We start from the raw sequence: 12,603 nt of genomic DNA, 5'->3' as shown, positions 1-12,603 counted from the left end.
TAAAGTTTTATTGGAACACATTTATTCTCTGATGTCTACAGCTACTTTCGTGCAACAATGGCAAAACTGAATGGTTTCAACAGAGAACATGTGGCCTGTAAGGCTGAAAATATTTACGATCTGGCCTTTTACAGACAAAGTTTGCTAACTCTTGGATTATATAATTAAGGTTACAAGTTTGAATATAGACTTTGTAACAATAATGAGAGTAACATGATGTTTTGTACCTAAGAGAGAAAAGGCACTCAGCTACTCAAGACATGCTCTTCTTCCAAGGAGAAATTTTCTCCATGGAAACTGACAGACCTCATAGGAGACAATAACCTTAGGAAAAAACACAACAACTAGTTTCATAGATTCTTTCTGATATTAACTTCCAATGTAAACCGTGGTTTCACCCCAAAGTATACTCCTGTTAAATATCAACTATTTAGGGCTAGAAATATTCCAGGTCAGTAAGACTTATATCATAAGAGAAGGACCACCACTGTCTACTCAGAGGAGAGCGGTGGGCATCTCAGGGAGAAATCATAGTTCTGTTCTCATACACAGATAACACCAGAGTTCCTTGCCTCAGAGCATGGCTGTAATGAGCCTAAACAATAGTAATACAAATGTAATTTTGCTCACCTAAGCACCAATAAAAGTTTAGGGAACAGCCTAATTATGCCTGACTTTAAGCAGTGTGATTTTCTAACATATGCCAAGTATAAAATATATGCTTAGGTAACTGAATCAAATAAGTGATTATTCTACAGGCTTAGAAATCCTATCCACATTAGAAAAAAAAAAAGTAAATCTTTGAAAGAGGACAAAAGGCCACCTTTCACAGTTTCCCCAGTCCCCTCTCAGATGTGATTTCTCTGTAGCTTTCTATCCATACCTCTTGCGGGGTCTGCCATACTCTACTGTGCCTCATGGTCATTTCTGGGCCTGTCTTGTATCTTCCCTAGACTGCAAACTCCTTGAAGGCAGTGCTTTCCTCATCTTTGAGCCTCCCCTTGTGTCAGCTCACAGCAGGTACTCGCAAAGGTTGCCCTGATGCTTCCAAAGGTTAACAGATGGAGTGCAAAGATTGCAGAACAGGAACATGACAGTGGCAGCAGTGAGGAGGGACCTTAAGAGACAGTATCTGCTGGCAGCACTGGTTCCCCTCGTAGGCTTCTGTAGGCTACACCCCTTGATGAACCCCGCCGAGAGGGTGCCTAGCTCAGGGCTCCATTGGGGAAGAGATAACTGGAGGGGTTGTACACAAAGCAAGGAGCATAGTCCTGACACTGAAAGACACAACTTTGCATCGGGTTGCCTGAAGGGTTATCTTGTGTGTTACAGAAGGCAGGTGGAAAAAGTAGGGGTTCAGCTGGTAGAAGACACCCTGGGACTCAAAAGGGTTATTAAAGACCTGGGTGGGAGGAGTGCAGTTTTGGTTCTCAGGTTAAGATAAGATGGTAAAGTTTTATCCAAAATAACCACTGAACTTACTCAAGACTCTCCAAATCCTGGCAGCTAAGTTATTCAGTAAGATAAGAAAGTAGTGCCTTACCACTCTTAAGGAACGAAGGAATAACATCCAACTTCGTTTCCTTGCAGCTGTACTAGCTAACATCGCGTCTATAAAACTCAGAAGAGCAACAATGCTATCAAAAATGTTCCAGCCTCGGCGAAAGTAATGGTAGGGATCTAGTGCGATGATTTTTAGGCACATTTCAGCCATGAAAATGCCAGTAAAAACCTACAGTGAGACAAAGAAAAATGAGAACAGGAAGTTACCTCTTCTTGCAGATACACTTTTAAGAACAGTCCAAGGGAATTACAGAGGTTACAAAGAAATAAAATGTATTCTTATGCTTGATACAATACACCCTGAAATTCATGAAAAAGAACCATTTACCACTATAGCATGAACCTCACTCTACCTTTGCTCCTCTCTCCATCCCCTTTCTACGGTGCCACTCCAGTGTCACCAAGCTCACAAACATCAGGATGGAGAATAAATATTATTTCCCATTTTGTTGAAAATGAAGCAAAATTGGCTTCTTGGTAGATGGAAGAATAATAGAAAGTGTCAAGCAATTCCTCTTCTGAATTCTCTTCAAAATACTAACAAAAACTTCAAAACAGGGGGTGTACATAACAGCCCTGAAACTAAATTTAAATACTGTCCATAAACCAGAATCCAGGAAGAGTTCACCTAATCACTCAATCTCAACACCGCTTGATCAGAAAAAAATTTAAAAAGGGCCCAGAGCAGAGAACTGAAAAATAGTACCAAGGACAGAAAAATGTCTTTGAGCAACCTAATACATAGGATAAATCCTAGATTGGCTATGGTTGAAAAGAGGATTAGTGAGTCAGAATATAATCCTAAAAACTCATTAGAATGCATGGCACATCATGCCAGAACAAAATATCAAAGAATTAAAAGGAAGGGCAAGCGTTTAAAAAGTACTAAACTATGTGTTTTCCTTGGGAAAAATTAGTTTTTTGTCTTTAACAATTAGATAAATTCAGGCTTAAGAAATTTGCAAAATGTTGAATCTGTTATCTTTGCAGAAGATAAAGCAAAGCATTTCTTCATAGCAAATAACACATTCTCTATCACACACACACAAATTAAACAGAAATGAGAAAAATGATAGTATGACAATAATATGATAATATTAAAAGGTTAAAGCCTTTAAAAATGTTGTCAGTTATAAGACTCTCCTCTTCAGTTCTAGAAAAAGCAACAACAACCCATAAATGATTACATCTCCTTATTAAAAGTAACAGATGATGTAGTTTTATAAATAATTCAATGACTTACTATTTATAAAACATATCTGTAAAATAAAATGGCACAAGCTAAATAAAAGGTTGGGCAAAGATAAATCCAGGATAGGCAAATAAAAAGAAATCAAGGGTGGCAAAGAAAATTCAAAGCTTTAAACTTTCCCTTTAAACACTGCTGCCTACCCCTGCCCAATGCCACAATCTGTGCCTAAAAGCACATGGAGTTCCCTGTTCCGGTTAATTGGGCTGGACTGATCCCTATCCCCTTTTGACTCGCTCTTCCTCCTCCTGTCTCCTTTAGGCTTTAGGTATCTTAGCCCTACAGCATCCCCAGATGCTTTGGGACCATTGGTTTTGCAATCCAACTCAACTGCTATTTATAGCTTCTAGAGAGCTCAACATACTCCCCTGATTCAAACAATCCCAAAGTCTGCAGAGTCCATTCTTAAATCTAGTCCATAGATCTCCACAGACCAGCTTAATCCTGATGCACTCATCAGAAGAGGGAGGTCTGAATGTGTTCTCTGGAGCTCAGGGCTCCAAGGCCTCCATCCACCACCACTACGGGGGCACAACAGATGAGGTGGCTGCTACTTTTTAGTGCATGTCTAGAGAATGGGGCACATGGTGTGGAAGCATAGGCTATGTAAGCAGCTCTGTGTGTTACTCTTCAGTTTTCAGGACCCCAGCTGCTGCCTGTGTCCTCAGATACCAAATGTCCCTATGCCTCCTTCTGTATCTGGAGAGGGTGAAGAAGAATGTCACTTAATTAGTCAGTTTCAACTGCAAAATACAACTTCGCCTCAGCACCCAGGACGCCTGGTCAGTGGGAAATCTGAGAGGGCGCTTTGGTCATTTCCCACAGTTGGACCAGCAGACGAAGTGACTGGATAGACCACCTCTGCAATTTGGAAGCCCTGCCCAGGGGGATGTCTCTGGGTTCTTTGGTTATTCTCTGGAACTTATCCAGTAACTCCATCTACCAGAAGGTGATAAAAGATGGGTCTGCCGAACTTGTTGAGGTTGGGACAGTGGCCCTGAGGGCACAGCATTGTGCCTCCAAGTGAAACAACACGGAGAGGCCATTCTGGGATACCTCAACAGGAGAGAGCTGAACACACTTGCCTGGAGCCCAGAAGACCCCCGCCTGTTTGAAGGTACTGCATGTGTTAGGTTTATGGTGCAACATGGAATTGAATCTGACCAATGTACACCCACAGGGTACTTCTTCCCAAAGGCAGCATGGAGAAAGGAAATTAAATGCAGACTGTCTGTAAGGAGACCCAACCTGGTCTTTATACTGCAATCCCAATATGTCCTGCTCCTCCTGGGAGGGATGTGGAACCAAGGGTGACATGCACCTATCTACAGTTCTACACCATCCTAAAACTGATGCATGAAAGTAGCTCTGTGGATCAGCTTCTGATTCAATAGATACAATGGGTTCTTGTCAATGTAAAAAAAAAAAAAACTTTAAAAAAAATGCATACATATATACATACTGCCTGAAAATACTCTGCAATGCTAAAAAATGATCATCTTTGCTAGTAAGACCACAGGAAACGAGTTTCTTCTTTGTATTTCCCTTATCTGTATTTTTCCTTATTTTTAAAATAATTTAAAAAAACAAGCACTGCCTTTTAAATCAGAAAAATGAAACTTTAAAGAAAGGGCTAGATATTCTGGTAAGATTTTTAGCTAATTAACTCATTAGAAAATTAGGGTAGAACATTCACTGGGTAATTACTTGTTATTTCTGATATTTGGGAGACTAATTTTCCCTTGGGGGAAATGTCTTCTGCGGGAACTATAGATTAAAGCGAACAGTTCTTGAAAAGTCTGTTACCCTATTTTAGTTTCCCCAATTTAACTGAGACTAGATCCATCCAATGAGAAATATATCGAAGCAGGCTCAAGTCTGAAACCTCACCCCACCCCACAGGCCTCAAACCCCCACTTCTAGAAAAGTAAACCTCTTACTGCTTCTAGGGGACTCTTTCCAGGGGAGTAACACGTAGTAATGGCATTCACATTATTTTGTGACAAATGATGTCATCAGTGTCACTGGGGCTCATGGTACTCATCGTCATGGGTCTCTGAATATGGTCAATATTTTCTTGATTATCTGAAATAGTTGACCTTTAACAAGTCTCCTTGCTTCTGGCTCGCCACAGGATGACTCTTTAATATTAGAGGGCCAACACAGGCCCATGGAAAATTACTGAACTGGGTAAAAATAAAATTCTAACAGTCATCTCTTCCCTCTACTCCACTTAAGGGGACCAAAGACCTATGTTAGGTTAGGCCACTCACAAAATGTTTAGGCTTAACAAGAATTATAATTCAAAGTTTGAAATCTCTACACAAACACTACAGGCCAGAAGGCAGTGGCAAGATATATTCAAAGTTCTGAATGTTTTATATTTTAAAAAGCCTGAAGTTACCAAATTCCCCGTGGACAACATTTTCTCAAAACCCGGGTCCATTTTGTAATGTTCCATGGCCAAGAAGACAGTGTTGATTATGATGCAGATGGTGATGGCCAGCTCAGTAAAGGGGTCGGTCATCACAGTCCTCAGGGCCTTCTTAATGCACAGCCACCGGGGGCTACAGTCCCACACGAGGTATTTGGATGCCAGGTTTTCTCCACACGAGAGGCAAGGCTCCTGTGATTTTTCTTGTTCTGGAGAAGGAGAATGAAAGAGCACTTGAGGAGCTAGCTCTGAACCAGTCTGGCTCCTCTGTGCCTGAGTGCACTGCTTCCTCCCTCTTCCCTAGCATCACTACAACGTGATCAGTCAAGAAGGGCACTGAGTGGTATAGCTGACAGGCTTCCTACATACAACTTCCATGTGGCAAGTTCATCAAGTCTTTATACTTATAATGAGCATCTGGGAGCTGGGCTGCACTGTGAGAGATATAGATGGGGAAGTCAACACTGACTGGCTGTGAACCCATAAGAGAGATAAACACAGCCCAAGTTATGTTCACTCAAGGCAGACCATGGTGATGGCTGTACCACACCACAGGAAGCTACCAGGGCTCCGGGCACAAGGAGACATTCAGGCAGGGGTATCTGTAAGCAATGAAACAAAAGGCACTCTATCAGCTGGTTGAGTTCAGGCCAGAAAGCAGCTGCACCCCTAACTTCCCCACAATTTCAGGGACTTACACAGGACAAATGAGGTGATATAATGGGCTCAAAAGTGCTAAGAATCTATTTAACCCTATCCTTGCTGGGACTTGAGTCTTGCCGTTAAACACCAACCCCTTAGTTGAGTCCTTGTTAGCTGCTGTTGTTAATCAGGTCCATCAGATGGTTCCAGCCTGTCTACACAAGTCTTCTATTGTCCATGCCAGATTCCTACTCTAACTTCAATGACAACTGTCACCTCCTGGAAACTTCTATGTCTTCTCTTTTTTGGCTGACCATCACTGTCACTGAGAACTCCTGTGATGGCCTGGCCTGATCAGGAAATCCCAGTGGTACTCTTGGTCCCACCACTACCCAAGTGTCAGCTAAGGGTGGACCCACAGGATAGGTCCACTTCTTCCAAGCCATTTTGCTCACATGCTCCAAAGAAGCATGGGAAGTCACACTTAGCAGGAAGTACAGTGGGCTGCAGGAGGTTTCTCGGGGGCTGGAGAGAGGAAGAAGGGAAGGACATCATTGCAGTTAGGCTCCCCCTTGGCCTGGGAGGCAAAACTTACCATGCATGGTGATAGTGAGGATGCTGACGGCACTCAGAGCTCTCTGCCTTTGGAAGGGGTCTCCGTGCTCATCACTGTAGTCCATTGACAGATTCTGGGACAGTCGTTTGGTTTGCTCTAGGAGGTGTGACTATAAGAGAAGGCGTGGCCCTTCTAAGGGAAGGGGCATCCTCTCCTCAAAACTTGACAAACTACTCTGTTCCAATGCCACATGCAGTGAAGATGTTCTCCTCACTTCAACTTCGTGGCATGCCAAATGTTCAGTTTTCTTAATTCACATTTAATAGATAAGAGAAATACGGTTTGAACATTCATATTTCTTATGTACGCATGCTTCTGTGTTTTATTCATTGTCAACAAAGAGCAAACAAAATTTTACAAAAACTAATAAGCAATGGTTCAGGGTGTGAAAGCAATGAAAAGAGTAGTTTAGAAACAATGTCTGCAAGGGGTGAAGTGGGAGATAAATTTAGAAAGGTGGATTGGGGCCAGACAGTGAATGCTTTGAGTGGCTGCCTAAAAAGATTGTGAAAAAATCAGTAACTAAAAAAGAATAGTCAAAATAAATATCCTCAAATCTATATACTAAACTTCAAGTACTCTCTCAGTGTCTGAGAGTTAACTGATTCTTACCTACAATTCTAAAGCCTCTAGGGACTAAAGGACATAAACCTTCAGCTACGCAGAAAACTCAGGCATTTTTAATGACTTATTCCCCTTAAGTTCTGACCAACCAGGGAGAACTGTCCCTTTGTGGAAAGCTGTTTCAAAGGTAGCCTGTAGCCTTGGTACAGATATTTTATGGCCTAGTTAAGGGAAAAGACACTTTATATTAGATGTCTGGGTCTTTGTCTATTTTGTGAAATGAGGAAAAACTTTCAAAATGTTAAAAACATATATGCAGTCTCTTCAATATGCTGCAGTCTGACAGCAAAGAAGCCCCTAAACCATAAGATCTTTCCCTGTCACTCCACCGGAGAGCTGCTCACAGTAGAGGGTGAGGTTTGTCCATCCACGTCTACAAAGGCCCCTGAACTCCCTCTCCCCACTCCATTCTCAGGCATGCACACCCGCTTTCTGCCTACATCATCTCCCTCCTGCCTCAGGAAAGTGACACAGGCCATCATTCCCTGATCCATATCTCCAGCGTCTTCCTCTCTTCTGATTTCTCTCTCCCCAGTTAAAACAGGTTCCAACATCCCCCACTTCAATGACAAGAATAAGCATTTTTCCCCTACTGCACATCCTTTCATAGCTTCATTTCTGCATATCCCGCTGCCTCCTCAGTGTCTTGGCCTGGATGCCCCACAGCCACCACAAAACTGGCATGTGCGAAGCTGGACTTGCCATCCTCCCCATCCCCAGAACATACTCCTCTTCCATCTCGGTAAATTACCTACCGTCAAGTTGGCTGCCCAAGCCATACACCAGTGTCATTCCCACCCTCTGCATCTAGTCAATTGCTAAATCTTGTCTTCTGTAGATCACTGCAACCAGTTCATCTCTCTTCAGCCTCACTGCCCTATCCATTGTTTTAAACCAGTTTCACCTCTGACTTGTATCACCGCAACCACTTCTTAATTGGTTGCCTCCAGACTCGCCCTCCTTCAATCCCCTCTCTTCAACATACCCAGGATTTCCAAAATATAAATCTGGTCGTAACACCCTTTTGCTTAAAACCTTTCCATATTTCTTACCCCTCTCTCTCTCAGTATAAAGAATGAACTCCTGAGCTTGGCTTCAGGGCCTTTTGCAATGGCCCCTATCTTACCATTAGAGCCTCTTGCCAACCCCCCAACCTCATCTCACACACACACACACACACACACACACTCACTCTCACTCACTCTCTCTCTCTCTCTCTCTCTCGCACGTTTTCTCCTGGGTCATGTTCTTCTGCTCTCCTTTGCATCCAGGCCTATGCACGTGCTGTTCTCTCTCCCTGTGGTGCTTCATGCTTCCTTTTACCTGGTTAATTCATCCTTTCAGTTATACGCTGCTTCCTCGGGGAGCTCTTTCCTGATCCACTGCTCTTTCCCCAGCCTCCACCAAGTCTGAAGCTAGTGCTATTGCTGGCCCCATCCATATGTCCTCAGGCTTTCTCTGGCAACCCAAACACTTTTCCCCTAACACACAATAGAAAAATTATTGTTTCCTGACCCTAGGAGTCCTGAATCAATGATGGACCAAAGTTGGTGCATAAATACTCTAGTGCCCTCACTTCAGGGAGAGTAAGCTCCAATTACCTTCAGTGGTAACTGGCTTAATAATACATCTTAATTGGGCACCTTCTCTTCCATTATCACTTGTCTCCTCCCCTCTCAGTGTTTCCTGAGATCACTTCCCAAATAATCTACTTGCACTCTAATGTCTCAGGGTTTGCTTTGGAGGAACAAACATTGCTCTTAAAACGTTGCTCCTCCTCTGCTCTCCCTCAGTGACCATCATGTCAGTCAATATGTTGGACAGTAACTGCCTCTTGATCAGTGTGTCTTCATTAGATGTCTGTATATCTCATGTATCCCCAGTACCTATCTTGGTGCCAAGTAGATGTAAACACTGTCAATACTTTAAACAGATATTTGTAAATAAATGGATAACTGAATAGACACATGGATGCAGGGAAGTATGTGCAAATGAATGAATGGATAAATGAGTGAATGAATGAATGAATCCTTTCAATCAGATTGACAACTTGACCTGTCCCCCATGAACAGTGCTAAAGTATCACTAATCCTTTGGCCAAAACTTGCCTTTTTTGAAGAATCTTCATCAGAATCTGATCCTGAAACCTGGTCTTTCCCAGACTCTCTCAAAAAGAAGGATTTTCTTCTCTTATTACCAAATAGCTTTCTCTTCTTTGGGGAAAAAGATGACGCTTCAAGGGAATTAAGTGAACTTCTGTCAATTCCCATGGCAACCAGAGCCTGAGAAAGTGAACAAAAACAATTAATGGACAGATTCCACCTCCCTATGGAACACTGCAAATGACCTCGACCTTGGTGAGCATTCTCTCCTCTCTTCTGGTAGCATCAGACCATTTCTATTGCTCATCACCCAATAGGAATATGCTAGCTTTGTCCTAGTTTATCTTGGGGAACATGTCCTGTTTGCCCACGAGGTGGCAGCTCTCAAAGGCAGGGCTGACTCTTCCATATCTCTGTATCACTAACTTTTAGCACAGGGTCCAGCATGTGCTAGGCACTCAATGATGCAGATATTAAGCATTCAGGATGGGTTTCCTCCTGAAAAAACTCTGTGGAGGATGAGAAAAAGTATAAAACATGGTTCCCCGCCCTGAAATCTTAGAACTGAATTTTAGAATCTTAGAATTGAAAAAAATGTAAAGATGCCAGGGAAATAGTAAAAATGGATTGTAAATGTAACAGGAATTATAAGAAGGGAGAGATGATCACAACTGTTATCTCTACAGCCACTATGATTGCTCTCCCAAATTCTCAAGTCCCTGAACATGAACATCTCCAGATTCCCACAAGAAAGATTGGAGCAGAGTCTTAATTTCCATCAACCCATATTTTATCCTCTAGCCAGCAATTTGGGAATCTGTCTTTGAAGGCTCAGGTTTTAGAAGCTCAAAGATCATCAAGATCAAGGGTCCCTGTTCTCAAGAGCCCTGTGCCTGGACATCTTAATGAGAAACAGCAGCAGAATCAGTCTGCAAGGGGCTTAAACTCTCAGAAAAGTGCCGTTAGGGAAAGCACTGAGGCCAGGCCTCGTACAGAAACTTTGGATATCAGACTCTATGGCCTCTGGGGTCCCTACAGCAGACCCACTGTCTGACACCACGTGCCCCTACCTCCTTCTCCTCCTTTAACAGCTGCTGAGCTTCCTGGAACATCCTCTCCTTGGCTTCCGTCTCAGCAGCTACGTTCTTGTTCTGTTCCTCGTAAGCCATGGTGACAACAGCCAGGGTTAAGTTAACCAGGTAGAAAGAGCCCAGGAAGATGACCACCACAAAGAAGAAGACTGAGTAGAGCCCCGAGGTACGCAAGGTCTGCAAAGGACAGAGCACACGCTTGCATCTGAAGCCCTCCTCTGCAGAGGGGCGACTTCATCCTGAGCAGAGATTATACAGTAGCGATTGGTCTCTCCCCAGCACCTGCTGGCTCAGCTGTCCACAGCATCATCTACTGCCTCCCCAGTCACCCAGGAACACATGATGCCCTATCCCTCAGCAAGCCATCTGTACATTCATGTGGAAGTCCTAGTGACTTTACTGTGAACTTCTCAAGGGTATTTGCATTTTTTTTAAATAAAAAAGGCAAGAGAAATAGCAATGTGCATGAAAACTGAAGCACTAGTGGTGGAACTTTCATCAGTGGGGAATCTGGAGAAGAGTGATATTTCTAGGAAGAGGAGATTTTTTTTTTTGGACTCTTCTTCCAAATATCACATTCATGGTTTTTTTTGGTGTTTCTAATGGAATTTCTAAAACAGAATTTAACAGTACTGTTAAAGACAAGAAATAGATGACAAAGGTGAAGGAGAGATGGTAGGTTATAAAAATGATAAAGAGGGACAGATAAGCGATGCAGAGGGGAGAGGGAAGCAGGGAGGGAGACGAGCAGGGAGGGGAGGGACAGAGAGAGAATGAATAAATAGATAACCTGTTGATAAAGCTTCTCCCAGGAATCTTGGGTCATAAGCCGGAACATGGCAAGAAAAGACCAGCCAAAGTTGTCAAAATTCGTGTAATTATAGTCAGGATTTGTCGTGGTGTGCCTGCATTCAAATTGTTCAGAACAAGTTCTAGATATTGGGAACAAAGGAACAGAGAAAGAATTACATACCCTGCTGCCCAGGTTCCCCCTTCCCTCCACCGTCTAAGGCACTGATTCTTCCAAGAACCATGGGCTCACACCCGAAAGTCCTTGGTGAAGAGAATATTTGTAGAGTGGCCATCCACCGTCTTCCAAGCCTTCCAGCCTATAGCCACACTTGATTTCCCTCATTTCCTGGTCACCATTCAAAATACAAGCTTGTTTTGTTCTGTCTCCTTCTCTGGATACAGGTGGTTATGTCTCTCCTCCAGCGTTCCTATCTCAGCAAAGGTATCACCAGTCACTCACACCAGAAACATGGATAATACTTTTCTCTCCACTGCACTTCTGACGACTAACCTACACGTACATTTGCACACACATATACATGCCAACACCCCCTCTTTAACCCACAAGTCTTGTTCTTTCTGCCTCCAAATGTCTTTGGGATCCATCCATCCATTTCTCTTCATCTCTGCTAAACAGCTTTGTGACTCTTATCTGTATTAAAAGAACCTCCTAAGTGGCTGTCTAATCTACTCTATTCATCTGTTCTCCAAGCAGCAGCCATAAGTGACTTTGAAAAATACCTAATCTGCTCAGGTCTTGATTCCTTTATGATCGAGGTCAACATCTCTGACAGTGATGGGCTACCATGTCCTGCGTGGTTGGCTCCTGTCTGCTGCTGGGCTTCTTACTATCCCTGACATGTCCCCATATCCCAAGGCCTTCACCCTTGCTATCTGTACTGTCTGGAATTGTCTGCTCTATCTCCTCATCTACAAGAACCTCCCACACATGCTTCAGATCCACCCTGTAGTCACCTGTCAGCCAGTCCTCAGGGAAGGAGGCAGTGGGCAAAGGTTGAAAACCAGGACTTGGCCCTGAATAGACAAAAGCCTGCCTGGGAAGGTGACCTCAGATCTGCCATCTCCTTAGAGACTACTGTGTTATGATCAATGTGGAAGGTCATGTATTAGGAGCAGGTTTATTATAAAACTCCTGAGCTTTGAGACTATACCTATACTGAGAGAGCTGTGATTGGCACACAATCTTAGACAGATGAGAACATTATCAAGATCGGTTGGAAACCAAGGCTTCTGCATCTGTCTGCTTAGGAGGCCTACCCACCTTAGATTTTGCTTACAGTAACCATACTGGCTCTGCATGGATGATGGATGACAGAAGCACTGTTGTGACAGCTGCTGGGCCCTCACTGAATGAAAACACTGTAGGTGCAGTGTGTCCTGTCAAGGGTCATTCTAGAGAGCTCAGTAAACCTTGTGTTAGATTAACGCCTAATAAGTGCTGGGAGTTTGACCTAACCCAAACCTGTGAC

General features: G+C 43.2%; 1 protein-coding gene across 1 annotated transcript in view; it reads right to left on the bottom strand.

The window, feature by feature from the left end:
* Nucleotides 1-12,603, bottom strand: part of SCN11A (sodium voltage-gated channel alpha subunit 11) — a 123,660-nt gene that overhangs the window by 39,520 nt on the left and 71,537 nt on the right. The window contains exons 14-19 of the mRNA XM_064496730.1: nt 11,112-11,253; nt 10,301-10,498; nt 9,237-9,410; nt 6,484-6,613; nt 5,217-5,455; nt 1,544-1,732 (exon numbers count right to left, since the gene is read on the bottom strand). Of these exons, the coding sequence (XP_064352800.1) occupies nt 1,544-1,732; nt 5,217-5,455; nt 6,484-6,613; nt 9,237-9,410; nt 10,301-10,498; nt 11,112-11,253 (1,072 nt within the window). The remainder of the gene's footprint in view (nt 1-1,543; nt 1,733-5,216; nt 5,456-6,483; nt 6,614-9,236; nt 9,411-10,300; nt 10,499-11,111; nt 11,254-12,603) is intronic.

The sequence above is a fragment of the Camelus dromedarius genome, chromosome 17 (assembly GCF_036321535.1).
Source record: "Camelus dromedarius isolate mCamDro1 chromosome 17, mCamDro1.pat, whole genome shotgun sequence".
NCBI classification, from domain to species: domain Eukaryota; kingdom Metazoa; phylum Chordata; class Mammalia; order Artiodactyla; family Camelidae; genus Camelus; species Camelus dromedarius.
This window is presented reverse-complemented; position numbering and strand designations above follow the sequence as displayed.